General features: G+C 51.3%; 1 protein-coding gene across 6 annotated transcripts in view; it reads left to right on the top strand.

The window, feature by feature from the left end:
- The first annotated feature begins 6,319 nt into the window (after positions 1 to 6,319).
- ARAP1 (ArfGAP with RhoGAP domain, ankyrin repeat and PH domain 1) overlaps positions 6,320 to 27,914 on the top strand; it is a 40,235-nt gene continuing 18,640 nt past the window's right edge. For 2 of the 6 annotated variants that reach the window (XM_036258693.1, XM_036258694.1), the window contains exons 1-12: positions 11,109 to 11,520; positions 18,364 to 18,527; positions 19,104 to 19,171; positions 19,787 to 19,917; positions 20,032 to 20,187; positions 20,565 to 20,634; positions 20,858 to 20,978; positions 21,367 to 21,569; positions 22,055 to 22,161; positions 23,468 to 23,667; positions 25,268 to 25,353; positions 26,644 to 26,826. In XM_036258693.1, the coding sequence (XP_036114586.1) occupies positions 19,160 to 19,171; positions 19,787 to 19,917; positions 20,032 to 20,187; positions 20,565 to 20,634; positions 20,858 to 20,978; positions 21,367 to 21,569; positions 22,055 to 22,161; positions 23,468 to 23,667; positions 25,268 to 25,353; positions 26,644 to 26,826 (1,269 nt within the window). In that variant the 5' untranslated portion in view covers positions 11,109 to 11,520; positions 18,364 to 18,527; positions 19,104 to 19,159. Of the gene's footprint in view, positions 6,869 to 11,108; positions 11,521 to 16,178; positions 16,710 to 18,363; positions 18,528 to 19,103; positions 19,172 to 19,786; positions 19,918 to 20,031; positions 20,188 to 20,564; positions 20,635 to 20,857; positions 20,979 to 21,366; positions 21,570 to 22,054; positions 22,162 to 23,467; positions 23,668 to 25,267; positions 25,354 to 26,643; positions 26,827 to 27,914 lie in introns of those variants that run through there. The other 4 variants (XM_036258695.1, XM_036258692.1, XM_036258690.1 and 1 more) reach the window with 4 other exon arrangements.

A 27,914-nucleotide genomic window follows, 5' to 3' on the forward strand; every position in this document is an offset into this window, starting at 1 on the left:
GTTCATTTGTTAGGTTTTTTATATTTCTCATATAAGTGAAATTGTAGTTTTGTCCTTTTTTATCTGACTTTTTGTGTTTAGCATAATACTCTCAAGATTCACCTATGCCCTGGCTAGTTTGGCTCAGTGGTAGAGTGTTGGCCTGCAGACCAATGAGTCGTGGGTTTGATTCTGGTCAAGGGCATGCCCTCGATTGCAATTTGTCCTCTACCTTGGTCTGGGTCCTGTGGGAGGCAACCACTCGATGTGTCTCTTTCACATTAATGTTTTTCTCTCTCTCCCCTTCCCACTCTATCTGAAGATAAATAGGAAAATATCCTCGGGTGAGGATTTAAAAAAATAAAGATTTACCCATGTTGTCACAAATGGCAATACTTCCCGTTTTTTATGGCTGAGTAATATTCCATTGTACATATATCCATTTATCCATGATGGGCATATGGCTTGGCTATTGTAGATAATGCTATAGTAAACATAGGGGTACATATATCTTTAAGTGTTTCCATATTTCTGGGTAAATACCCAGAAGAGGAATTGCTGGGTCATATGGTAGTCTTATTTTTAATTTTTTGAGGAACCTCCACACTTTTTTCCATAGTGGCCACATTAATTTACATTCCTATCAGTAGTGTATGAGGGCTCCATTGTCTCCAACACTTGTTATTTCTTGTCTTTTTGATAATAGCCATTCTAACAGAGGTGAGGTGATTATCTCATTACATTTTGATTTACTTTTCCCTGATAACTAGTGATGTTGAGCATTTTTTCATATGTTTTCTTTTTCTTTACCCAGATATTTACATTATAAAACACTTTTCTGTGCCTTGCTTTTTCACTTAACAATAAATCTTTGGTGTCACTTTATATTAATTTTATACTCTGCCAGTGGGTAATTTTAGTTGGGATTGTGCTGGTTATAACTTAATTACTTCTGAAAGAACTGATGGCTTTATAATGTTGAGGGCTGGCTTATCTGACATTGAATGTATTTCTGTTTGTGTCTTCCTTTGGGTCCCTCAGTAACCTTTGAAAAAATATTTGCATGGTTCAGAATTTAGTTAAAAGGAAAATATGTGAAGTGGAAAGGCTTCCCACTATCCAGAGGTGGGTGAAGCTTGATCTTCAGGGTCCTCCAGGGCCCAGGAAGGGGCCTCAGCAGTGTGTGCCCGAGGTCATGTGTTCTTGTATATTTTTACAAAAGTAAGATATTCTTGCCCGGCTGGTGTGGCTCAGTGGTTGAGCGTTGACCCATGCACCAAGAGGTCGCTGGTCCGATTCCCAGTCAGGGCACATGCCCAGGTTGTGGGCCTGATCCCCGGTGTGGGGCATGCAGGAGGCAGCCAATTGATATTCTCTCTTATCAATGTTTCTATCTCTCTCTCTGATATCAGTAACGAAAAAAAAATTTGGAAAAAGAAAAAAAAAGTAAGATATTCTTATTTTTTTAAATTAAAATACAATTTTAATGGAGCTATAATTGACACAAAACATTAAGTTCAGGCATATAACAATGATTCAATATTTATATATATTGTAAAATGCTAAGGAAGATACTTAGTATTTTTTTTTCTTAAAGGGGACATCTGAATTGTATAAACTTTGCATTTCCTCCCTCCTGTCCTCTTGGCCCTCATTTTACTTCCTCAGAAGCAGCCAGGCTTAGTGGAGAGGGTCCAAGCAACCTGGTCTCCTATGAATCTTTTCAGAGGTATTTTATGTATTTATTAGTAGATGCATACTGATCGATCTCTTTGTTTTGTTTTTTGTTTGTTTTTGTTTTCACATAAAAGGCAGAATGTTACATATACTGTTGTGTACCTTTCTTTAGTCACCTTACATATATTGGAGATCTCATATCAATATCTAAGGAGTTTCCTTATTTTGTACAATTACTCAGTATTCTACTGTATGCCTATACCATAATTTAATTAATCATTCTCTAGGTTATGGATGTTTCGGTTATTCCCAACTTTTTGTTATTTTACATAGCATTATAGCCATAACTGTCTGTGTATGTCATTTTGGATATGCACCAGTCAGACTGCAGACTAAGTATCTGAGGATGGCTGGATCGAAGGCAGAAGTGCTACTGTGGCCTTGCCCTTCCCAGAGGCAATCTCGCCTGCCAGGAGAGGCCTCCCTGACCATCCCTTAGTATGGGGAGGTGTAGTTCTCTTCATCTGTTTAAGAACCATTTATATTTTCCTTCCTGTAAATTTCTCTGTTTATGTCCTTTGCCCCCCCCCCCCCTTTTTTTTTAGCTTATTGCTCTGTTTCAGGCAGTTTTCAGCTGTTTTAGGACAGTTAGTCCTATGTTTGGGATATGAATGGCTGATACTACTAGTTTGTCATTTATTTTTTGGCCTTGCTTATGGTGTTTGGTTTTTTTTTAATCATGTAGGAATGCTTGATTTTTTATATAGTTGACTATTTTACTTCTTTTTTATCCTTCTAGGTCTGTATCATTTCCAAAAGGCATTTGCTCTCTGAGATGATTTAAAATTTCTTTATGGTTCTTTTTTTTATTTTGTTTATTTTATTATTATTATTTTTTAATCATCCTCACCCGAGGACATTTTTTCTTTTTCTTTTTTTTTTTATCCTCACCCGAGGACATTTTCCCATTTTTTTGTTCAGGTAGAGTGGGAGGGAGAGAGAGGAAGAGAGAGAGAGAGAAACATTGATGTGAAAGGGACACATTGAGTGGCTGCCACCCGCACGACCGACCAGGGCCGGGGACTAACTGCAGCCGAGGTACGTGCCCTTAGCGGGAACCGAACCCGGGTCTCTCTGACCGCAGGCCGACGCTCTAACCGCTGAGCCAAACCGGCCAGGGCAATTTTTTCATTTTTTGTTTAGGTAGAGTGGGAGGGAGAGAGAGGAAGAGAGAGAGAGAAACATCGATGTGAAAGGGACACATCGAGTGGTCGCCACCCGCACAACCAACCAGGGCCGGGGACAAACTGCAACCGAGGTACGTGCCCTTAGCGGGAACTGAACCCGGGTCTCTCCGGACCACAGGCCGATGCTCTAGCCGCTGAGCCAAACCGGCCAGGGCTGGTTCTTTTTTTATATTCAGATTTTTGATCCTTCTATAATTGATCCTGTTGTAAGTTTTGAGGTAGGGGCCCAACTTTATTTCTAGATTGCTTTATAGCTATCCCAACAACTTAATAATCTATCTACTTCGAATTCTTTCTATTGTATACTAAATTTTTATATGTATTTAGGTCTATTTTCAAATTTTATGTTCTGTTTAACAATCTGTCCAGGTGCTGGTAACATGTACAGTTATCCCTTGGTATCCATGAGGAATGGGTTCTGTGGATACGAAAATCCATGGATGCTAAAGTCTCTTATTTAAAATGGGGTAGATGGCCCTGGCTAGTTTGGCTCAGCAGTTAGAATGTCAGCCTGTGGACCAGAGAGTCCCAGGTTCGGTTCCCGCTAAGGGCATGCACCTCGGTTACAGTTTGTCCCGCCCCCGTTGGGGTGGTGTGGGTGGCAGCCAGTCAATGTGTCTCTTTCACATCCATGTTTCTCTCTCTCTCTTCCCTTCTCTCTACCTCCCGCTCTATCTGAAGATAAATGACTCTGGTGAGGATAAAAAAGAAAATAAAATGGGGTAGATACCTTGCTGGTATGGCTCAGTGGTTGAGTGTTGATTCATGCACCAAGAGGTCCCTGGTTCAATTCTCGGTCAGGGCACATCCCCAGGGTATGGGCCCAATCTCCAGTGGGGAGCATGCGCATGCTCCCCAATCAATGTTCTTTCTCATTGATGTTTCTGTCTCTTTCTCTCTCCCTCTCCCTTCCTCTCTCTCTAAAAATCAATAAAGGAAAAAAAAATTTTTTAAATGGCACAGATAATGCATGTAGTCAGCTCCCTGCTTCAGTAGCCTCCCAGCTGTGTATTGAAAATATGGAGGGCCAACTGTACTGTTTTAATTATCATGGCTTTGTATATTTTAATATGTTGTGAGGCTGATTCTCACTCTTTACCCTTCCTTTCCCTCACCCCCTGCCTCCAGACTTTTTCTGGATCTTCCTGCTTGTTTATTTTTCCACATTGACTTTCAAGTCAGCTTGTCTAGCTAAAAAAAAAGTTCTGTGTGTATGTAATAGAGTTGTATGTAGTTATAAAAAAGAGAGTTACTGTCTTTATGCTGTCTTCTGTTCTGGAGCACACTGTGTCTTTCCACGTGTCTAGGTCTTCTTTTCGCTTCTTAGTAACACTGCAGATCTTCCCTCCTGCAGATCTTGCACATTTCTCATTAAGTTTATTGGTATTTTATATTTTGTGATGTTATTGTAAATGGAGTCTTTCATCCTAGTTTTTACCTGGTTATTGCTTTTAAGTATCGATTTCTATTATATTACTTTTAAACCCAACTATTTTACTAAATTATTTTATAGTTTGTAATAGTTTCTCAGTTGAGCTTCTTGGACTGTCCAACTCAAAATTCATATTGTTGGTAACAGATTATCTCTTCCCAATTTTTAATTAATTAATTAATTAATTTTATAAATCCTCACCCAAGAATACTTTTCTTTTTTTTTTTTTTTTTTATCCTCATCCGAGGACATTTTTCCATTTTTTGTACAGACAGAGTGGGAGGGAGAGAGAGGAAGAGAGAGAGAGAGAGAGGGAAACATCAATGTGAAAGGGACACATCGAGTGGCCGCCACCCGCACAACCCATCCAGGGCCGGGGACAAACTGCAACCGAGGTACGTGCCCTTAGCGGGAACCGAACCCGGGTCTCTCCGGACCGCAGGCGGACGCTCTAACCGCTGAGCCAAACCGGCCAGGGCATACTTTTCCATTTATCCTCAGACAGAGTGTGAAGGGGAGAGAGAGAGAGACATACATTGAGTTGTTGTTTCATTTATTTATGCATTCACTTGTTGATTCTTGTATATTCCCTGACCACGGGTTGAACCTGCAGCCATGGAGTATAGGGATGACACTTTAACCAACTGAGCTACCTGCCCAGGGCCTTCGTCCCAGTTTTCATACCTCTTATTTATTTTTGGTCTCTAGAACTTTCAGAGCAAGATGAATAGTAATAGTAGTAGTGAAATGGATATCATTGTCTTATTCCTGACTTTAATGGAATATTTTCTATTGTTTTTCCATTTAGAAGATGCTGGGTTTTGGCCCTGGCTGGTATGGCTCAGTGGTTACAGTGTCAGCTCGTGCACCAAAGGGTCCATTCCCGGTCAAGGGCAGGTACCTGGGTTGCAGGTTTGATTCCCAACCCCAGTCAGGGTGTGTGTGGGAAGCAACCAATTGATGTGTTTTTCTCACATCAATGATTCTCTCTCTCTGTCTCTCCCCTTCCCCTCCTCTCTCCCTTCCACTCTCTCTGAAAATCAATAGAAAAATACCCTCAGTTGAGGATTAACAACAACAAAAAAGGATGCTGGTTTTTGGTTTAAGGAAGTATCACTTTAATAAGATTTTTATTTGTTTATATACCCTGGATATTGAGTTTTATCATATACCTCTTTTGTGTCTGTGGAGATGATCAGATGACTTTCCCCTTTTGATCTGTTAATCATATTCCCTTTGCATCATCTATTTCTAGGCTCTTGCCAGGCCAGGAGCTCTTGAGTGCAAGGATGGAATCTGAGTCCCCATTGCCCAGTACAAGACTATCTTGAATGAACAAGATTCTTCCTTGGTAGTGGGTGGGGTTACTCACTCATAGGGCCAGGACCTCATAGGTTGTGTACTGGGTTGACTTGCTACCTGGGGCATTCTATTTTCTCCAGGGGCATGCATATGGGGTGAGGTTCAACCCCTAGACTTGGCCTGCTGGGGGACCAACAGTGATATCCCTCAACTCCACCCATACTCGCTAAGGCCCTGGGCCTGGCCCTCAGCTGGAAACTGCTTCCTCAGAAGGAATTGGGCCCTTGCCTGGGTCTTACAGAGGGCAGAAGGGTGTGTGTGTGTGCCAGACACAGTCATTGGCCAGTCTCACAGCCATGACTGAGGCTATGGATAGGGGTGAAGGGTGGTACCAACTCTGAAGGTCCTGGAGGGCCTCCTAGAGGAGATGTGAACTAAGTGCTAGGCAGCCACAGGGGTGGGGTGGGAGTGGGGGTGGTTGGTTTTAGGCAGAGGGAAAAGCCTGTATGTTCATAGACCTGGCAGTACATGGGCTTGCCTGGCACATGGGGCACAGAGGAGAAAGCTCAAGGATAGAGCTTGACCCCATGGCATGGGAGAGCCACAGGAGGTTGGTTGGGAAACTACACCTGGGCAGCCATGCTGCTGCCTCTGACCTGTGTCCATTGATCTATTCCAGGTCTGGACAGAGCCCTGCTGGCTGGCCTCTGCTGGCAGGAACCATGGCAGAGGCCGGGGATGCAGCACTGTCGGTGGCCGAGTGGCTGCAGGCATTGCATCTGGAGCAGTACACCAGGCTCTTTGAGCATCACGGACTGGTGCGGGCCACAGATTGCCAAGGCCTCAGCGATGCCCGCCTGGTGGACATGGGTGTGCTACTCCCCGGCCACCGCCGCCGCATCCTGGCTGGTCTGCTCCGTGCCCATGCACCCCCAGCCCCAGCACCCCGCCCCACCCCACGGCCCGTGCCCATGAAGCGTCATGTCTTCCGTTCACCGCCTGCACTCACCACTCCACCTGAGCAACTGCCCGCCTCTGGAGAGGATGAGGGACTGCCCACTGCCCCACCCATCCCGCCCCGGAGGAGCTGCCTTCCTCCTGCCTGCTTCTCTAACTCGTCCACAGCTGTCCCAGAACCTGTGCTGCCCCCGCTGCCTGCCAAGCGGCATTTGGCAGAGCTAAGTGTTCCACCCGTGCCCCCTCGTACTGGATCCCCCCGTCCACCTGTGAGGTGAGTGGATACCATCCAGGGTGGGAGGTACACGGGCAGAAGATCCTAGAGGATGGGGGGGGTTGTGGTGTTTGGCACTGTAGTAAGAAAGGCACTTCAGTGGAGGAAACAGCATATGCAAGGCTCAGAGATAGGAAGCACCTTCCTGGGTTACTCTGGCAGACAGTGCAGCTGAACTATTAGGAGAGTGAGGACGAGGCTTGTGGGTGGTGCTGGTGTGATGTGCTATGAAGGCCAGGTGGGCAGCCAGGAAGATTTTGAGCAGAATGGTCTGATGAAAGCTGTGTGCTAAAAGGATCTGGCCACTGATGAGGTCTATGGGGAAGGAGGCTAGGAGACCAGCGAGGCACAGGGCCAGGTGAGAAGCCCTCGCTCAGGCTGTGTGAGAGAATAGGCAGATTGGAGTGAGATGTTGTTTCTAGAATAGACAGGACTTGAGGACAGCCACAGCGTGAGTGGAGAGGGCATGGGGAACCACAGCAGCGTCCAGGTTTCCATCTTGGATGGGCAATAGTGTCATCACTGATCTGGGGACAGAAGTTGTTAGTGTGGGAGGAAGTCTAGAGTTCAGGGTAGGGCCTGGTAACAGATACTGTAGGGGGTCAGGCTATGTTCTGGAGTCAGGAGGTAGTGTGTGGAGAAGTGGGGAGCCCCGGATGATGAGCTTATGGGGGAGCAGGGACTGCCCAGGGTCTGGTGCTTGTGCTCTGTCTCTCCCCTTTACACTGAGGGACACTTCTCAGGCCTCATGCTATTGTCCTCCCTCCTCAGAACTTTTATACCTTCCTGGCTCCTGGCACTCCCTGTTTTCTTGAGTTTCCTTATTTCTGTGGGCGTTCCATTTTACATTTCTTCACACGTGCCCTCTCTTCCTGCCTTCATTGAGGTGCCCAGCCAGGAGGGAGAATTCCTAGCTGGGGCTGGATCTGTGTTCAGGAGTGTAATGATTTATTGCAACACTCAGACCTAGTCAGCCTAATCCAGGAAGGCCTCTGGAGGAGGAAGTGTTGTGTAGAGAGAGGTCTCCTGTTCCCTATTATTGTTGGGCTCTGTGCTGGGTGCTTTGCTTACATGATCTCATTTCATACCTATAGCAAGCCTTCTGGGGGGATTTGTGTCCCATTTTCTTTTTTTTTTATCCTCATCGGAGGACAGTTTTGCATTTATCTTCAGATAGAGCAGGAGGGAGAGAGTGAGGGAGAGAGAAACATCGATGTGAGAGAGACACATCAAGTGGTTGCCATCCACACACCCCAACTGGGGCCGAGGACAAACTGCAACTGTGGTATGTGTCCCTAGCGGGAACTGAATCCAGGACTCTCTGGTTCATGGGCCGATGCTCTAACCACTGGACCGAACTGGCCAGGGTGATTTGTGTCCCATTTTCAAGCAGAAAAACTGAGGTTCAGAGAAGGGAGGGGAGCATTGGCTGGATACATACCATATACATGCTCAGGGAGCCCCTGTGAGGAGGGCCTGGGTTTTCCCCACCCAGAGAGAGGAATTGAGTAAGGGGCCTTGAAGGCAAGCCAGGGCTGTGGTGTTTTGAAGTCTGATTGCTGGAAGCACAAAAAGGGTTTGGTCTTTCCTGTGTTCATACAACTGGGGACAGTACTAGGGTCTCCCAGGAGCCTGGCTTGTAGCCTCGATTGGAGTTTCCCAGTGCCATTGTGCCCTCTAGTGGCCATTGTCCTGCATGCAGGAGTAATTTCTACTTTTAACTCCATTGTCAGGATGGAGTGTGTGTGTCTGGGGGTGGGGGGTGTGGTGGGTGGTGGAGGGGGGTGGTGGTGGTGTTGATTGGGTAAACAAGGGCAGGAGGTAGGGCCCTGTTCATAAGGAGCTCACAGAGGCGGAGGCGGCAAAACTCCCTGTGGGGGAATGGAGGTCTGGATTCCTGCTTAGGATGCCTGGGGCAAGCCCAGCCAGCTTTGTGACTCCCATCAGGAGCTACTCTCAAGGTTTGTTGCCCCCTCAGGTACCCTCCTTGGCCTTTCATAGTTCTTCTAGTGCTGACAGCTGAATTCAGGAGACTTGTTAAATAGAGCAAAATTTGGTGCACTCCTTAGGGCACCAGCCCCTGCTCTCAGAGCCTGTCTGAACTTGACCACATAGCCGACCTCTGTGGGAGGCCAGGCTTCTGTGGTTGGGAATCTGGCCCCTTGAAGTGAGAGAACCCAAAATTCATTCCATGCTGAGAGAATTTGTAGAAAGTTACTTGCAATTTGGGACTATTTCTTTTTCTTTTTTTTTGGTATGTGCTCTTAGCAGGACCCGAACCTGGGACTCTCTGGTCCGCAGGCCAGTGCTCCAACCGCTGAACCAAACCGGCCAGGGCTGGGACTATTTCTTAAGGCAGAGTGTGGTGGGCTGCAAAGCCTGGCTTCCGTGTCCTGGGGCCTTTCACATTTGGATTGTGGGCTTCTGTAGTCCTAGTACTCCCAGGGTGTTCTGGTGGTAGAAAAGTTCACCGCAGCTGGAGCCTCATGTGTGTGTACTGGGCGAAGGCTGGGCAGGGTAGGAACCAGGAAGGAGCCTGATTGGCTACCTCATCCCCTCACAGCCTCTGTGGGAGACATGGTGGGAGACTGCTCAACCTGGCCTGGCCTGCCCTGCCCCCTTGCTTCCTGATAGGGCCTTCCAGTTCTTATTTGCCCCCTCCAGGGATGGGGATCTCACTCTATCAATCTTAGAGCTTCTTACACCAGATCATGTGGTAGCTGAGTGAACATTTCTGCCTGGCTGCAGCCCAACACCAGGCTCCCCAGCAGAATTTGGGATTATCTGCTGTGTGTGCATGTATGTATTCTTGAGATAGTGACTCCATGTGAGGGCATGCCTGGCCAGTTTGTGTACGCATGCACATCCATATATGCGCAAGTTTGTGCAAGCTGTCAGGGTGGTAGTGTGTCTGTATTTACACACCCAGGCAGGTTCTAAGGGAGGTGATGTGTGATACTAATGTGCCATTTCAGTGGTGACTTGCAAGGTCACCAGGGACCTGTGCACATACCTGTGCCCATGTATGCTGTGTATGCTGGCGGAATGGGAACTCCAAAAACATGAGTCCATTTTTGAGTTCTCATGCTGTGGGTGGTGAATTAGCAAGGGTAGTATTAATGTGCTGTTAGTTATGAGCCATTGTGTGTACATGTGTGAAAAGGTGATGTCAAGAGGAGTCCACTAGAATGTCAGCTCTGTTAGTGCCAAGAGCCTCGGTTTTCTTTATTGCTGAATCCTTACCATTTGGATCAGTGCCTGGTGCCCAGCAGGCATGAGAAAGTCTGTTGTGTGAGTGAATAGACGAAGCCTACATGAGTTTCTGTGCTGCTGCCTTCAGTGCTCACTGGATGCTGAACAGTAGGGTTAAAGGGCTCAGCTCACAACCCCAGATCCCTTTCCCCCACCCAGCCCATGTCACCGCAGGTGTCTTGGAAAGGGAGAGGCCTTCAGAGGAGACAGAAAACCAGCAGGGAAGGGGTCCCTTCTGCCTTGTCCCAGCTGGCCCTGCCTGGACTCTTAAAACCAGGCTCACCATTCTGTTTGGCCTGAGAGGACCCCACTTTACCCCCAAAGGGTCTGCACTCCCAACTTTATTTAAGATGTAATAGGGAATTTGCTGACGATTCCAGAGATGCTGAGAAATCTGCTCAGAATTGCGTAGTCCAGCAGATGGAAGCTGACATTCAGACTCCGCTCCTGGCCTGAGGCCCAGTCTACCAAGCTCCAAGTCTTATAGATGTGAGCCCTCTGAACCTGCTTCCCTGAGGGTGGCAGAAGGGTCATTTCCGATCCAGGGTTCCAGGGTCACTCCACAGAGTCTCTACTGGACTGATCTGGGCCTCGGTTTCCTCCTCTGGTACTTGGATACCTTTAGATACCTCAGGAAGATTAAGTATTTGCCGAGAGGGGGCAGCAGCCAGCTGGAGTCACACTGCAAGGTCCTCAACCTGCGCCCTTGACTGCCCTGCAGCACAGCCAGTCTCTCGTCTTCCTGAAGGCTGATCACTTGTTGGCATGGCAGAATTTGCTCCCTCCAAAGAGCCTCCTTCCCAGCCTCTGTGGGATTCTTTGTGAGGGTGGGGAGGGGCCAGCCGGGGTTTCCTGGGTGTCTACTCAGCAAGTCCCTGGTAGAGGGCACTGGGGTGTTCTGTCTCATTCCAGATTGGGCTGGGGGTAAAGTGGGGGTGGCGGCCTGGGGGTGGGGAGGAAGTGTCTGCCCCAGGGGATTCTGGGTGGCTTTTCTTTCTTTCTGTCAGTGTTTTCAGGAAGTGTATGTTGGCCTGAGCTGCATGGGTGGGGGAGGAAAGGAGCAGGAAGCCAGACAAGACCAGGGCCTGTGTGCGCGCGCGCCACACACACACACACACACACACACACACACACACACACACTAACACTCACTCCACAGTTATACACAGAAACACTCAGACAAGGGATCAGAGACACAAATCATAGGCTCACAGAGCCACACCTGGACCCAGATTTAGCTTCAGACACACCCAGGGAATAGGTGCCAAGCTATTTGCAAGACCAGCACAGGTTGGACGCAGACTGGCTGGGCAGGCACACAACACACTTGAACACACACTGGCCCTGCCTGGCCGGAGCTGTGGGAGTCCTCAGGCCCAGGACCCAGCAGGCATCTGAGGGTGAGCAAGGGGCAGCTTGGGCTGCACTGTCCACAGTGGGGAGGGAGGCTTCTCCTAAGGGCCTGTTTGTCTGCCTGTCTCCTCTGGGTTGTTTTCTGTGGTGTTCTCCCCATTCCCTTTTTCACTCTCAGATTTTTCTCTTTTCTTTCACTTTTCCCATACTTTCTGTTTTTTTCTCCTGCCCTTTCCTTTTTTTTTCTTTTCTCTTCCCTCCTTCTGCCTTGGGATTTCCAGTTTTCTGTCTCCCCATAAACCTCTCTCCTGGGTTCACGGGGAGCCCATGGTACCTGTTTGCTAGGCCACACAGACTGCTCCTCTATGGGGTCTCTTCCCTTTAGGGACCTGGTGCTGATCTCAGTTCTAGCTCCCTGCATCCCACTGAGGATTCGCTCAGGAGGCTTGGGTGGGCTTCTCTCAAGTTCAGGTTCAAGGGTGCTGTGATTCTGGGCAGCTCCTACCTGAACACCCTTTCCCTCCCTCTTGAGTCCAGGGTTATAGGGAGACCTGCTGGGCTGGCACTATATTGACCTGGTTCTTTTCCCTTCCCTCCCTAAAATTGCTGTGGTTCTCTAATGAATTCAGCAAGCCCGTGCTTGAGTCACTGAGGGTATAGAGATGCTTTTAACCAGGTCCTGTTCGTGTACCCAGCCCTGCTCTGCATCCTTGGCTCATCTGCCATAGGCTCAGCAGACATCTGCACCTTCTCCTGCCAGGCCAGCCCTGGGTTGGGCGGTTGGAATAGGGTGAGGGATTCAGTACAATGTGAGCTCCCTGAGGGTTGAACTTCCTTCCCCTGCTACCCTCTAGAGCCAGCACAGGGCCAGGCCCTGGAAGTGCGTAGGGCTGCCATGGGAGACCAAGGCCTCTGTCTTCTCCTGCCCGGACAACAGGCCTGGCCTGTGAGAAAAGTCAGTGTAGACCTGGTGGTAGATGAGCCATAAAGGGCACAATAGGTCGTGTGAGCTTAGAGAGGGAGCAATTGAGTGGACTTCCTAGAGGAGGAGGCGTGGCCTGAGCACAGTGGAGTTGATGATCTGGGTCATTGTGGGAATTAAATGAAAAAAGGCCCTCAACAGAATGCCTGACACATAGTGGGTATTTAGCAAGTGGTAGCTCTTGTTCCAGGGACAAGTTTTAAGGGCTGGGTGAAGCCTTAGTTGTGAGGGTGGTTGCGAGGTTAATTGGACACTGCTCTGTGGAGGAATGGGGGAGCTGCTAACCTTCTCCAGTGACCTGGACATGAGGGGGTGGTGACTATTCAGTCATTCAGCATACTCACTGAACACTCCCTGTGTTGGGTGATGCCATCACATGGAGAGGGATTGGCCTGAGGGGGCTCACAGCATGTGCAAAAGCTCCCAGGTATCCCATCTAAGCAAATGAAACACCAGGAAGGACTTTCTGTGCCATGGTCTGAGCAGAAACAGAACAAAGCCATGCTAGAAGGCATGACCTCTGGGTCTCATATGGAGAAGGAAGGACAGAAGTAGCTATGGAGGAAGCAAGAAGCATAGGACTAAGGCCAGGGCCTTGTTTAGCCAGCAAATGAGGAAGTGGGCCGCTGGGAAGGCCTTCTTATGGGAAGGAGAGGTCAGGGTAGGAGACAGATATGTTCAGATTGTTGGGCCTGACCCTACCTCTTGGCCCTGCTGGTGAGAGTCCAGGAGCTGGGATTAGCCTGGGTCCCTCCAAGGCCTGTGTGACACTTTAGGGAGAAGGTCCTGACTCCCAGACAGGATACCGGCCTGGGTCCTTGGTCCTTGGTCCTCTGTCATTTTAGTGAAGCAAACATTGACGGACATAACTATGCTGAATGATAGATAAGAAGTGTGGAGGCTGGAGGAGTCCTAAGGGGGCCCCATCCCAGGACTCAGTGCAGGTCAGTCAAGGATGGCTGGAATGTGAGTGGGGGATGAACTCAGGGCCAGCCTGAGATATTCAGACTGCCCCACTCTGGGCCACCTGCCTTTATGGTGAGACTTAGTTCCCCTTTTTTTATTTTTTTATTTATTGATTTTAGAGACAGAGGAAGGGAGAAGGAGAGAGAGATAGAGACTTAGTTCCTTTTGCCAGAGGTTGATGTAGACAGAAAGATATGAAAGGAGAGCCAAGGGCCACCCTGGAAGAGGAGGAAGCTATGAAGCAGGTAGATTCCTGGCCAAACAAGTAGGGCCTGGGCCTCCTTTAGCCACAGCTAGGGTGAGAAAGTGGTGCTGATGACATAGGAGAGTGACTGTCCTTACTGAATGATCAATAACCTTGGAAGAAGCTCAGAGAGGAAACTGGAGCTCAGAGATGAAGTGACCTGCTTTGTGAGGTCACAAACTGATGAGTGGTCAAGCTGGGATTCAAACCTAGGTCTGCCTGGCTCCAAAGTTCTGTTAGGTAGAGTGACCACACACATCTCATTTTTCCCAGGGCAGGCTCTGCTTACACCTGTTGCCCTAACATAGTTATTAATAACACCTCTTTTAACTCTCAGAAATGTTCTGGTTTATGCAATTAATTATATGGTCCCCCCTATTCTTACCCTTTCTGGCTTGGGACCCTCACACGTGCCCTAACCCCTCCGTGTAAGGTCGGCTGTGTGTATTTGCCCTAATCCAGTAAGACAAACCTTAGACTGTGGGCCCAGGCTGGAGTGGATCAGCCCCTGCCCATGAGTGCCCAGTCTAGCTATGGGCATAGAGGGGAGAGCAGACAGATCCACATGTCACTTGGATAGAAGAGAAAGGGGCTGAGGATCTGGTCAGGCAGCGGTGGGGGCAGGGCAAAGTAGCTCTACATCGATATGTCAGAGGCTGCCTAGAGACCAGGTTCGTTGAGCTGTGTTTCAAAATATAGATGGGTCTTACGTGGACTGAGATGGTAGGGAGAGGGCAGTGAGGAAAAGGCTTGGTGGTAGGGCCATTGAGCATGTGCTTAGGGTTGGGGCTGATCTTCTGGTCTAGTGAGTCAGAGGTCAGTGGCAAACGTCCAAACTGGGCCTCAGCTGCAGATTGGAGCTAGGGCTGCTCTTAGGGGTGCAGGCACAGAGTGGCCAGGACTCCAGCTGGGGCTGGAGCACTCAGTGGGCTCTGCCCCTTCCCCTGGGGTTTTCCCACATGCTATGTCTTCCTGATACCACTTCTCCTTTTCTGGGCTTGTCCCTGACTCAGCACAGCCTGGTTCCCTGTAGTAGGCAGGCAGGGGTGATCCAGGAGGCTTCCCGGAGGAGGTGGCTAGAATGAAGTCTGGAGGTTCATGCGAGGCCCCTTTGCTCCCACCTTCTTAGCTCACAGTCCTTTTCCTGTGAAGGCTCTGCTGGGAGAAGAGCCTTTTGCATCTGTTACTCTCTCCCTTGCCATGGTCACAGTAGTCATCAGAGCTGTGATCACATCTCCTCTTGGATCAAGTGTCATCTCCAGAGCTGCCTAGATCCTGAGTCGAGGTGGGGTGTGAAGAGGTCAGCCTCAGAGAAGCCCTCAGATCCAGCTGTGGCCTCGCTTGCCACTGGTGGTTGAACTTGCAGGCCATGGTGCTAGACCACCTGGATGCAAATCCCAGCTGGGGATGAAGGCAAATTACTTTGTGTCTCTGTGCCTCAGTTCCCTCAGCTGTAAAGTGGGGAGAACAATCAGCCATACCTTAGAGAGCCCTAGTGATGAGTCACTGAATAAATTCATGTAAAGTACTTAGAAAACTGCTAGGACTACATAAACATGCATAATTAATAAGAAGTAATGAATACAGGTCTTCACTTGACTAATCCCTGCTGAGTGTTGAGCCCACCATAGTGAATAAGGTAGTGTGGCATTTGCCTCAGGGAGCCCACATGGTAGGGAGGCCTCAGGACTGGCAGATCCCTCCCAGATGATCAGGTCAGTGATGGGGGACGACTGGGGGCCAGAGGTGGGAGGACTGAGGCTGCTTGGGCTCCGGGGATGCTCTTTTGCCACCACCTTCCCCTCAGTGCTGGCCCTCAGTCCCGGGGGAGGTCGGGGAGCCAGGCCCACTCAGCCCTGCTTGGCTGGAAGGGACAGAACCTATCCCCACATCTTCTAGGCCAGTCTGACTAGTCCTAGCCTGACAGCTTGGAGTTCTGTTCTCAGCTGATCAGGCCAGACCCTCAAGGGCCCCTTCTTTTGGAGTCTGGAAGGTTGTGTGTGATAGATTACTTTGCCTGTCAAGAGGTCTCCTGACTAGCTGGGTGCCAACACCCCGGGTGATGCCCTTGGGCCTGCAGGGACTGTCTCTTGGTCATCATTCACCCTTTTATTTGCTTTCCTCTCAGCCCTCATGGACACCCTATCCATTTATATTTCCGTCCATCCATCTATTCACCCACTTGTTCTGTCCATCCATCCATTTGTCTGTCTGTCTGCCCCCTCATCGCCCCCCCCCCCTCCCCCCCCCGCCATTCAACAAGCTCTTGTTGCTGACTCAGCCCTGTACTGGACTGTAGGGATAAAGAATCAAGTCCAGTCCTGGCCTGTGGTTAGAGCATCGGCCCACACTCGGAAGGGTTGTAGGTTCGATTCCCAGTGAAGGGAATGTATCTGGGTTGCAGGCTCAATCCCTGACCCTGGTTGGGGTGCAGGCAGAAGGCGACCAGTCAGTGTGTCTCTTTTACATCAATGTTTCTGTCTCTTTCTCTCTTCCCCTCCCTTCCTCTCTTCCACTCTCTCTAAAAATCAATGGAAAAAATGTCCTCGGGTGAGGATTAACAACACCAAAATAATCAAGTCCAATGCTGCCCCTGCTCTAAAGAGAGTCAGGGTCAAGTTGGGGAGACAGCCTGGCGCAGTACCCACCAGGGCATCTTCTTAGGTCCAGCTAAACATTCGTGCCCTCAAGACTAGAACATAAGCCCACTTGGCATCAGATTGCCTGAGAGCCTTACAGGGAGGGAACAGCTGGCCAGCAGTGGCAGGTTTTCCTGTGTTGTGAGATCCTCATAGTGTTCAATGCCACTGTCCACACAGCTGCCTAGGAGCCATTCTCTGTGGTCTTCTAGGGGACAGCCCTAGAAAGAGCTGAGACTCACAGTGGACAGGTGTGGGAGCCACCCTGGCTTAGAGATTTTTGCCCCAAGGGGCCAATATATTTTCTAAAAACCCCACTGGTGCAGTTTCAGGTCTCTGCATGGGATGTGCCCAGCTACAAACCACCACATTCAGAGAAGCCCAAAGCTCCTGCTTCTTCATCAGGTAGTGACCACTTATAGTTTCTCCCAGTCCAGGTGCAGTTCCTCACTCAGGCTCCTTTTGCCAAAGGCAGTATGCCTCTGAACATGGCTGACATGCCACCTTTAGCAGGTTTCTAGGGGAGCAGAGTGAGGAAGCTAGCTGAAGTTCAAATTCTCACACAGAAAGGAAGAGTTTCATTTATTCTTTGCCCACCCATGGAGAAGAGACAGAGTACAGGGTGATATGGAAGTAGCCATGTGTCCTAAGAAGCACACAGACTGTAGATTCAGGGTCAGTTCCTGGCTTAGATGCCAACACAGTTATCTAAAGCTCATAACAGATTGCCTGAGAGCCTTACAGGGAGGGAACAGGGCAGGGACTGGGGGGCCATGAAGGAGGCATCAAGGAAGACTTTCAGAGGAGGGGGGCCTGAGTTTGGAGTTAAGTAGATGTTCCCTAGTCGGAGACCAAGGAGAAGGATATTCCTAGAGGAGACAACAGTTGGAGCAAAGGCTGACATCATGGTCACACCCCCGCCCTTCCTTGCTTTTGTAGTAGTCACACACTTCTAGTCACTGCCAGGAACGTGGGGAACTAGACCAGGCAGAAAATAACCTGTGGGAAAGTTGCCCGCACACTCTGGGGCTCCTCCTTAGCCCCTGCTGATACTTGCAGAGACAGTGGGTGGGGCCAGGGCTGTAAGGCTCAGATACCTTGTTCCGGCTGGTGGTCCATGTATAGCCTGTGTGTTAGCATATGCCTCCTTATCTTGGTTACTCCTCCAACCACCCTACCAGGTTGGAGATCTAGTCCCCACTCTACAAAAGAGGAAACTGAGGTTCATAGATGTTAGTTGCTTACCCCAGGGCACACAGGAACTAAGACTGAGCCAGGTTCTAACCCACATCTCTGATGCCAAAGCCCTCTGGGAGACTAGCTTGCAGGGCGCAGTGTGATCTGTGCTGAGACAGGCAGAAGCACTGTGCCTGTGGCCCCCGAAGAGTTGGGGGGTGGTTCCGGGTGGAGTGATAGCAGAGGTGGAAAACTGATGTAAAGAGGAGTGTGGTGGGATCTGGTGAGCTTGAGAGGTCTTGAGGGCATCTGGGGGATGGTGAATATCTGTCTGAGACGAGAGAAGGTGGTTTTGAGCCAGAGACCCACTATTCAGGGCCTCAGGACCTGGTTTCTGAGACTCTGATCTGCTCTCTTGGACTCAACACCCATTTCGCCACGCCCCTCTTTTGCCAGCACACAGCTTCTTATCCTTAAAAGCTCAGCTCAAGCCTCACCTCCTCCAGTCTTTCCTGACTCCCCGGGCTAGGATGTAAACCACCCATACCCCATTCTGTCTTCATTCCTCTTTTAGAGTGGTGCGTATGGCTAAAAGCTAGAGTTCTGGGGACAGGTGCCCATGTCACAGCAATGCAGCCAAAGAGGGTGCCTTCTTCCTTTACAGGCTCTGGGGTGCTTGCAGGATTTGGGGCAGGGGAGTGAGGCGAGGAGGGCTGTGTGGAGGGCTCCTGTCTGAGTTTTGGGAACGAATGAGTTTTGCTGAGCTCAGGTGAGCTGTGTCTCAGTGGGTTTGAGTCTTGGCTCTGTCCCATCGTGATGCTGGCCCAGTGACTCAGCGGCACTGAGCTAAGCCCTTATTGCCCAACTTTTGGTCTGTTTCCAGCCTTCCCTACAAGGAGGAGGAGTTGCTGTCATCACCACTGTCATCCTCTCCCCAGCCAGAACCTGAGGAGCCCCCGGCCACCTTCTCCCGGGGGCCTCCTCAGCCCCTAACTCCCAGCCTTCCAGAGGTTCCCCCAAAGCCTCTTCACCTGTTCCCAGAGTTTGGTGAGTACTATAGCCAGGCCTGGGCTCTGGCCCTCGATAAGTCTGCAAGGATTCGAGGTTTACATCCCCCTTTTGTTGGGCCCTACCACCGACCCCCTGTGTGGCCTGGACAGGTAAGCATCATTCTCTTCATCCTCAAAGAGAGACAGCACTCATTTGTCTGACTGTTAGATGCAGACACGTGGCAGACTTTCTGAGTTGCCCATGGTTTAAAGTCAGGGGTATCTTCCATGGTCATAGTTAGTTTGCTGCCCCCTCAGCTTGTCCACTTCTCTTGATTCTTGATTCATACTGCTTTTTTTAGCCTTTTTTAGACAGTCCCCGCCCCTGACCCCCAAGCTTGCGACCTCTTCAGACCTCCCTATGGTGGCCAGGCACCCCCTAGTGCTGTCCTGTGAAGCCCCAAGAGTATAAATAGTACTTCCTGTCCCCTGTGCCATTTTTGAAAGCTAGGCCAGGTCAGGTGGGGGTCTCTCTTGGGCTGTGGGTGGTCTTGGTGAACCCAGGTCCAGGTGCTCAGGAGGGGAGACCAGGCTCCTTGCTTCTGAGTCTCCCCCAACCCCGTTCTCTCCCCAGACGACTCTGACTACGATGAGACCCCAGAGGAGGGGCCCGGAGCCCCAGCTGGCGTGATGACCAAGAAGGTGGGACAGGCAGTGGTTAGGGTTTGGGCTGTTGCTGTCAGTGTGGAGGGCGGGCTGCTCAGCTGCCTTTCAGGCCCTGGGGACCACCAGATAGAGAATGGGTAACTGTTCCAGGAGAGTTCCCTTCCCCCTTCATTGTCTTGCTATCTAAAGGTCAGAGGTCAGACACAGGGTCCCAAATCCCAATGGTAGGCTAGAAACTAGGGGTTTGTGGCCCTAGCTCTAGTCTTCAGCTGCATGGGGTGCCGTGTGTGGCCTCTTCCCTCCCTCAGTGTTTCGAGTTTTGCTGCTGTAGAGTGTCTGCCCATCTGTCTTTGTTTCACTTTCTGTGTTCTCCTGCCATCCTCTGTCTGAGTGTCTTAGCTCTCCACCCTGATGCTTTCTGGTTTTGTTTTTGTTTTTGGTCTCTGATCTGGGCTGGTGTGGCCGTGTCTCCCAGGGCCCCTGTGTAGTCTGCCGGTGGGAAGAGGGGAGTGTGAATAAACAAGTAAAAGTGCTAAGTTGTGTGAGTCCAGAATGGAGTGGACAGAGTGAGTGTGGCAGCCCCTGCGTGGGTGTTATCTGGGGCTTGAAGGTAAGCATGATGATGAGTGGGTCTGCGGTTGGGGGGTGTAGGAGGAGCCTCCAGTGAGCCGAGTCCCACGTGCTGTGCGTGTGGCCAGTTTGCTGAGCGAGGGGGAGGAACTGTCGGGGGACGACCAAGGGGATGAAGAAGAGGATGACCATGCCTACGAGGGCGTCCCCAAGTGAGTATCCACCTCTCTTGGGTGGCTCTCCCATCCAGCACCCCCATTTCCTCAGCCCCTACTTCGCTGGAGCCCCCACCTCGGCCCCCCTCATTCCCTTTCCTATTCCTCCAGTGGTGGATGGCACACCAGCAACCTGAGCTCATCCTTGCCCAGCAGCCTCCTGATACCCCAGCTTCCACCCCACCCAATGGATCAGCTGCCTGGGGGCCCTACCCCTATCACACAGGTCATCAAGGCTGGCTGGCTGGCCAAGAACCCACCACAGGGGTGAGTGAGGCCTGTTAGGTCCTGCTGGAGCTCTGCATGGGATTCACATTGCTCTAGTGTACTGGTGTCATGGATCTGAAACCAGAGGGGCAAGGGTATTTGAGCAGGACACCCTCCATGCTAACTGTAATTGCTGATGATCACCATGAGACCTATATTTTAGTACTCTTAGTATTGGGAAGTCCTACTTTGCATCCAGCTTCAGTCACTCTTGCTGTGGGTAAAGTCCATCTTCCCAGTGACTGTTTGGGATCCTTCCTCTCTTGGACCTGGCTGTTACTAATTTTGTATGTGGCTGCCAGAGGCGGGTAATCCTAGAGCTTCTCCCTTAATCCCCAGTCCTTTGCTCTGTTGTTCCTCTGCCTTTGCCTCTCCAGATCTTATATATATCAGAAGCGATGGGTGAGACTGGATGTCAATTACCTGCAGTACTTTGATAGTAACAAGGTAAGGCCTGTGTTGGTCTCCGATGAGACCCCCGCTGTTTCAGTCTGGCCCATTGGCCAGCTATGGGCTGCGGTCAGGGTCAAGGTAGGGGTTTTCCCTGACCACCTGTGGGAGATGGGACTGTAGCCTTCATTTCAACTGAGATTGAGGAAAGGGAGAGGGGGTGGTGTTGGGTCTCTGGGGAACCCCCCCCACCACAGTACAGCTCCTCTCTCTTCCCCAGGATGCCTACTCTAAACGCTTTATCTCTGTGGCCTGCATCTCCCGTGTGGCTGCCATTGGAGACCAGAAGTTTGAAGTGATCACGAACAACCGGACCTTTGCCTTCCGGGCAGAGAGTGATGGTGGGGAGCAGGGCAGGAAGAAGACTGGCAGTTTGGCTTGATTAGGGCGGGGAGAATCAGGGCGCACCTGCTCTCTCACATAAAACCCAGAGAGGAGTCAACCCTCTGTGAGGTGGGGGATGAAAGGGGATACCCTCTGACTGGCTCTGTGCTTGAGACGCCCACCGAGTCCTCAGAACCACATTCCATGTACCGGGGGAAGCAGGCTCAAATAGGCAAAGTGGCTTGCCCAGTTTAAGCTTCACAGCTGGGACTGGAGCCTGAGGTTGTCCAAGTCGGAGATCTCAGATATAGTCAGAGATAGGGGGCCAGTCTAGGCAGGCTTTCCTGTTCTTAGAGGCCGCCTGCCAAGCTGAGCTCCAGCTTACTCCTCCCCCTTTTCCCACAGCGGAGCGGAAGGAATGGATGCAGGCCCTGCAGCAGGCAGTGGCTGAGCAGCGAGCCCGGGCCCGGCTGTCTAGTGCTTCTCTGTCGGGTGTTCAAGACTCAGAGCTACCTGACTATGCTGGCAGCCTGGAGCTACGTGGCTTCAAAAATAAACTGTACGTGGCTGTGGTTGGAGATAAAGTACAGCTTTACAAGAATCTGGAGGTGCGAAGGGGTGGGCCAGGCTGCTAAACCTCTCCCCTGCTCCGTGCCCACCCTGGTCCCTTAACCCCACCGCATGCCTACCTGGTCCCTCAGCCTCTCCCTGGTCTACCTGGCCCCTCAGCCCTGCCCCATGCCCAACTGGTCCCTCAGCCACTCCCTTGTCTACCTGGTCCTTTGGCCTCTCCCTTGCCCATCTGATGTTTTAGCCCTGTCCTTTTTCTGTTTCTCTTCCCTTGTCCAAGCTGAGCCCTTTGCCTGCCCTTTCTGCCCTTAATTCTGATTCCCTCCCCTGTCTGGTCCCTAAGCATTACCCTCTCATCTTCTTACTGCATGGCCTCTGAGCTAGATTCCTGAACCCTCCCTTACTTACTTCCTAGCCACTTTCTAGTCCCTAAGGTGCCACCTCCCCCTCCTCTCTACCCCGTCCTGGGCCTTGAGCTCCACCCTCCAGGCCTTGCCCTCACTCCTTCCCACCTGCCTGCCAGGAGTACCGCCTGGGCATTGGCATCACCTTCATCGACATGAGCGTGGGCAATGTGAAGGAAGTGGACCGGCGTAGCTTTGATCTTACTACCCCCTACCGCATCTTCAGGTGAGCCCCCATCACTCACTGAGGTCTAGCCCTCTGTGTCTAATAGTTTTATGGACATACTTCCTCTTCAACTCACTGTTCTTCCTGGGCCCCCTCTCTCACCCATGGGGACCCCTGTCTCTGCTGCTCACCCCTGTGTATACCCATCATCACTCCTGTCTTGCCTCCGTTGCTCTCACCTCCAGCTGGTCCCTCCTCTCTGCCCCGCACCATCTGGCCCTAGGCCTGTGAACCTTCTGGCCCTAGACCTGCCTCCTCACTCTTTGGCTGTCTGTCTCTGACCACCAGAGGGGTCTTTTTTCCTTAAGGTTTTATATGTCTATTTCTTGTATTTGAGGTAATGTTTGATGACATCCTTGGCCTGAGATTCTTTGCCATCATCCTTGACTACTACACAACTACAACCAGTTTGTGGCATTGTCCTTCTCTTTCAGTTTTACCGGGGCCTGCCCACTCCTCGAGTTTCTTGTCATCAACCTTAATTAGGTTGATTTGATGTTTAGCACCAAGGGCTCCCACAGCCTGACGTACATAGGCTCACGCAGTTGGATGCAAGTAAATGAAGACGGGCTTAGCACCTGGCTAAGGCCTTGGCAGCTTCATAGATTCCACTGCTGGGCCTTTGTGGATGAGATGGTCTTCAGCACCTCACGTAGAGCAGTGTTAGCAATCCATTGCATCTGCAGCAGCAGTACCTTTGGCCATGGCGGTGGGTTATAGGTGGAGCCAAATCTTGAATGTTCACATGTGACTCTGGGACAACAGGGAAAGAGAGCCAGAGGGGAAGTCATCTCTCTTCCTCCTGCCCACTGACACTCTCCACTGCTTCTCCATTGTTCTCAGTACATTTTGCCTTCCTCTGCCTGGCACAAGCTTGTCCCTATCTGTCTTCCAGCCTCCTCTCTGCCAGTGTGCCTATCCTGCCCACAGGTCCTTGAATCTCTCATGTGCCATCCTGCCCTTTTGCATATGCTGCTTTGTTTGTATAAAATGCCCTTCCACCTCTTTACCTGGCTAAGCCCTTGTCATCTCTCAAGTCTTAGCCCAGGTATCATTTCTTCCCAGCAGCCTTTGCTGCACCCTGGGTAGGCCAGAGCCCCCTCAGGACTCTCGCAGCCTTCACACATCTTTCAGGTCCTTGCCTTTCTCACGCCCACCTTCCTCACAGACCCAGGATGCCTCGCTCTTCTGACTGAGCTCTCAATACCTTGTTCCCCCTACTTCATGCTGTGCCCTTTATGCTGCCCGCAAATGCCTCTGAGCCCTTTTCCACCAGCCTTCTTCCCTCCCATTCCTGTGTCCCCAGCTTTTCAGCCGAATCAGAACCAGAGAAGGATCAGTGGCTGGAGGCCATGCAGGGAGCCATTGCGGAGGCACTGTCTACCTCGGAGGTGGCTGAGCGCATCTGGGCCGTGGCCCCCAATAGGCTCTGTGCTGACTGTGGGGCTGCCCAGCCTGACTGGGCCTCCATCAACCTCTGTGTCGTCATCTGCAAGCGCTGTGCAGGTGAGTGTCGGGGTGGAGCTCTGGGCCAAGGCAAGACAGGACTGGTGTGTTGGGTGGTCAGTGTCTGTCTGTCTGGAGGGCTGGAGTGAAGACACTAGTGAGAGATTGTTTATGAAGATGCCCCTGTGCACCAAGCATCTCCCACCAGGATTTAAGCTGTACATTGCAGGGCAGGGGTTTAACTTCTCACATCATGGGTGGAGCACTGAGGCACAAACAGGGAAAATGGCTTGTTTGGAGTCATCTGGCAAGTAAGTGAGTCTGGATTTTAGCCCAGGCCTCTTAGGGTCCAGCACCTCTGTCCCATCAGAAGAGTGGAACGAGGCCAGGCAAGAGTGGCCGATGGGCCAGGCAGAGGGAGGAGCTGGTGTTCATTCAGAGGGGCTGGGAGGCAGTGGTGGGGAGGACTTGGTCAGATTTGTGCGTCACACTCTGGCTGGTTAGAAGCTGAGTTAGAGGGCGACCGCTGCTGGAGCTGAGAGAGAAGAGGAGGAAGAGGAGGCCTGGTCTGGGGCGGTGACGGAGAGCATTCGAGGGATGTTTAGGATCTATGGCACAGAATTCCCAATGACAGATTAGGGAATTTTAAAGAAAGGGTGGAGCTCAAGATTCATTCACCTATTCAATCAACATTTATTGAGGATCAGTGATATGCCAGACAGTGTGTCAGGTGCTAGGGATGTGGTTCCCTTAGGAGCTGACAGTGCCCAGGTGGCAGCTTTGGGTGGTTGGAGATGTGGATCCAGGTAGAAGAATAGTTTGAGGAAGTTTATGAGCTCAGTGAAAAACTCTGAAGCCTGTGGGATATCTAGGGCCTATGTCCAGGAGGCCTTGAGGTCTGTGTGCAGAAAAGCAATGACTGGATTGGAGACCAGTTTAGGAAGGCATCAGCTCCTGAAGGGTGAGGGTGACTGAGATGTGTAGAAGCAGATGAGGCCAAAGCCAGAGCCAGGTAGTTCTAGGCACTCCTAGAACCAGTAGAGGTGTCAGGTAATAACAAGTGCTAGGCAGAAAATATGTCTGTGGTAAGCCCTCTCCAGAGGTATCCATGTCAGCTGAGATTTGAATGTCAGTAGAGGGTCCTGGGGAGAGTGGGGGAAAGAATCCAGGCTGAAAAAACAGTTAGTACCAAGGCCCTAAGGCAGGAATGAGCATGGGAGATAAGATGAGGGAGAAAAGTGTGCCTGAGTGGGATGGGGAAAGCATGAGATGCAGTTGGAGGAGAAGCAGGTAAGGAATTTAGATCTAATTCTGGGGAGCCATTTGAGGGGTTTGAAGGGATTTGAAGAAAGGAAATTTGCATTTTCAAGAGATCATTCTGACTGGGCTGTGTGCAGAGTGGCCTGTAGGGAGCCAGCTGGGGGCTGCTGCAGGAGCCCTGGTGATACTGCTGGATTCAGTTCTGTGGTGTGGAGAGCAGTGGTGTATAGCTGGACTCTGGAGCTGTGTGGGGGTAGAGCTGCAGGCCTAGCCCCTGAGTCCTGCTGTGGCCTCTCCCAGGCTGTCCCTGGATGAGCACTGGGGGTTTGAGTGGGGCAAGAGGTGAGTGCTCTATGAAGGAAACAGCCCAGAGGACCCAACCTGGCCCCCTGTCTTACAGGGGAGCACCGTGGCATGGGTGCTGGCGTCTCCAAAGTGCGGAGCCTGAAGATGGACAGGAAGGTGTGGACGGAAACACTCATCGAGGTGAGGAGACCTCTGCTGGTCACCTGTATTTGGGATCTAGCTGCTGCCTGGGTCTCCCAACCCCATTTCCTCCATCTCACAGACCCTAGCATCCTTGAGCTAGAAGAGACCTTTGGGATCATCTAGTGGGTGTGGATTTTGGAAAAGCTGATTTTTGGCAGTCAGTAAGCTGGCCAGTGAGCTAAGAATGTTTTTATAGTTTCACACACACACACACACACACACACACGCACACACCCACCCCAGAAACTTTGTGTCCTGCAAAACCAAAAATATTTACTTCATTTCATCTCTACTCATGTGCGCCAGTGGGTATGAGTATATGTATTCAGGGGCACACACTCATATACACTTGTGCCTGTCTGTGTACTTGGGGTGCCCAGGTACTGATATGTGTGGTAGTTATAGGGGAGAACCTGCAACAGGAGGCTGGATCCAGGGCCTTCCTGGCAGCCCCAGCCCAGCCGCAGACTCCAGAGCAATTTGGGTGTCACATCCCTTGTGAATTAGGGTTCGAGTCCCCAGTTTACAGATCCACACTTTGAAGCCCAAGGACAGAGGATGACTTGCCCAAAGTCACTGAGTGAGTCAGTAGCTGCAGGGACTATTTCTGCTTTGTTCTCTAATGTGACCCTAGCTCCCTACACAAGACCTGACAAAGGGGCAAGGTGGGGGGCCCAGGAAATGGCAGTGGAACAGATAATCAGCAGAGTGAAAGAAACAATAAATCAGTACCCTGAATGTTAGACCCCTGTACTCCTCCAGAATCTGCTCCTGCCCCTCTTCCCTTGCAGGAGCCCAGGTGCTGATTGTAGGGCTCAGTCCTGTGGTGCCAGGAACTGGGGTGTGTGCCTTGATTCTGGAGCTGCAGACCCAGCCCCTGGAAAATGTTCTAGAGGAATATCTGGGACACCAGATGGTTCCAGAATTCCTGCTCACCCCATTGGCTGACTGCTTAACCCCCCACCCCAAGCTGTGATAGTCTCGGGAATGCAAAGTTCCAGATGTGGGACTGGGTGGGGAAATAACAAGGCCCCCAACCAGACTCTAGGCCTGGGGTGTGTACCTGTCATACTGTCTGCCTCTTGTCCTGTCACTGAGCTCAGGCCCAGGGTTGGTGAGGGAGCACCCAAGGCCACCAACAAACAGGCCTACCCTCAGCTTCCCTGATGGCAAAGTGAGTGGGTAGCCTGGCTCTCCCAGCCAGCCTGACAGCCTCAAAACCAAGATTTTGCAGGACATGGGGCCCCTTGTCATAGGCTGCCTCTAACCTCTTGCCCACACCTGCAGCTCTTCTTACAGCTGGGCAATGCCTCTGGGAACCGCTTTTGGGCAGCCAGTGTGCCCCCTAGTGAGGCCCTGCAGCCCAACAGCAGCCCTGGTGCCCGGCGGTGCCACCTGGAGGCCAAATACCTCGAGGGCAAGTACCGCCGCTACCATCCACTCTTTGGCAACCAGGAGGAGCTGGACAAGGTCAGGTCACTGGGCCTCTGGGGCCCCTTAAGAGCACCCCATTTTCCCTACACTGTCAGGGCCCCTTGAGACCACCCCCTTTCTTCCTGTCCCCACATTTCTTACCATTGCAACCCATCTTTTCCACCAGCTCTGAGTGATGAGCTGGCCTATGGGGAAACAGGCCTAGAGGGCAGAAGGGCCCTATCTAAGCCACAGGGAGAGTTGAGACAAAGCAAGGAGGAGCCAGGCCTGACCCTTGGACCATGTCTCCGTCCCCAACATCTGTCTGCTTCCCTCCCCAGCTGATTTCTCTGTCTCCCTCACTCTGTCCTGCTCCTTCTGTATCCTGCCAAAAGGAGTGAATTTGATGGGGATGCTATTTCCTGTCAGGCTCATGAAAAACAGCTGGTGGCTCTGACCCACCCCCATCCACACCCCACTCTAGATGAGGCCCCGAATGGGCCCCAGGCCCTGACAGGCTGGGAGCCAAGCCCTGGGTCCTGGCTGGCTCCGCCTGAGTGGGAGGTAGCCTGCTCCGAGGCAGGGGGATGCTCCTTGTGACCTCTGGTGGGCTCTCAGCCCCTCCCTCAGTCAGCTCCACCCAGGCAAGCTCAGTCCAGCTGGAAGCCCAGTGGGAGCCAGGCCTCCACCTCCCAGGAACCCAGGCATCCAGCCCCCAGTCCAGCCCAGTTTGGCTTGCCAGCTAGGAGGGGCGGTAACTTCTATTGGTTGGGAGGGCTGGGCAGGCGGTGAGGAATTCAAATGTGGGAGGAATTAGCTACAAAGCAACCCTCTCTGCCCTTCCACAAGGCAGAGGGAGCTTGAGATCCTCCTGAGAACAGGCTTGGCAACTGACAGGGTCCTGGGGCCTGTCAGCAGGGGTGAGACCTGGGCTGCTGGGACCCTGGCCTCTGCTGGGCAGCCCCTGCCCACCCTCTCTGCCTTTGTCTTTTCTCTTCCTCCTCCTCTCTTCTCTGTTTTTCTTCCTCCATCTTCTCTCTTTCAACATGAGGATGGGCCCCCCAGACCCGGGTGCCCCCTTCCTCTTCCTATCTCTCTTTCTCATTCTCTCTTTCCCATTTGCCCCACACTCCTCCTGGAACTGA

The sequence above is a fragment of the Molossus molossus genome, unplaced genomic scaffold, assembly GCF_014108415.1.
Source record: "Molossus molossus isolate mMolMol1 unplaced genomic scaffold, mMolMol1.p scaffold_m16_p_13, whole genome shotgun sequence".
NCBI lineage: Eukaryota > Metazoa > Chordata > Mammalia > Chiroptera > Molossidae > Molossus > Molossus molossus.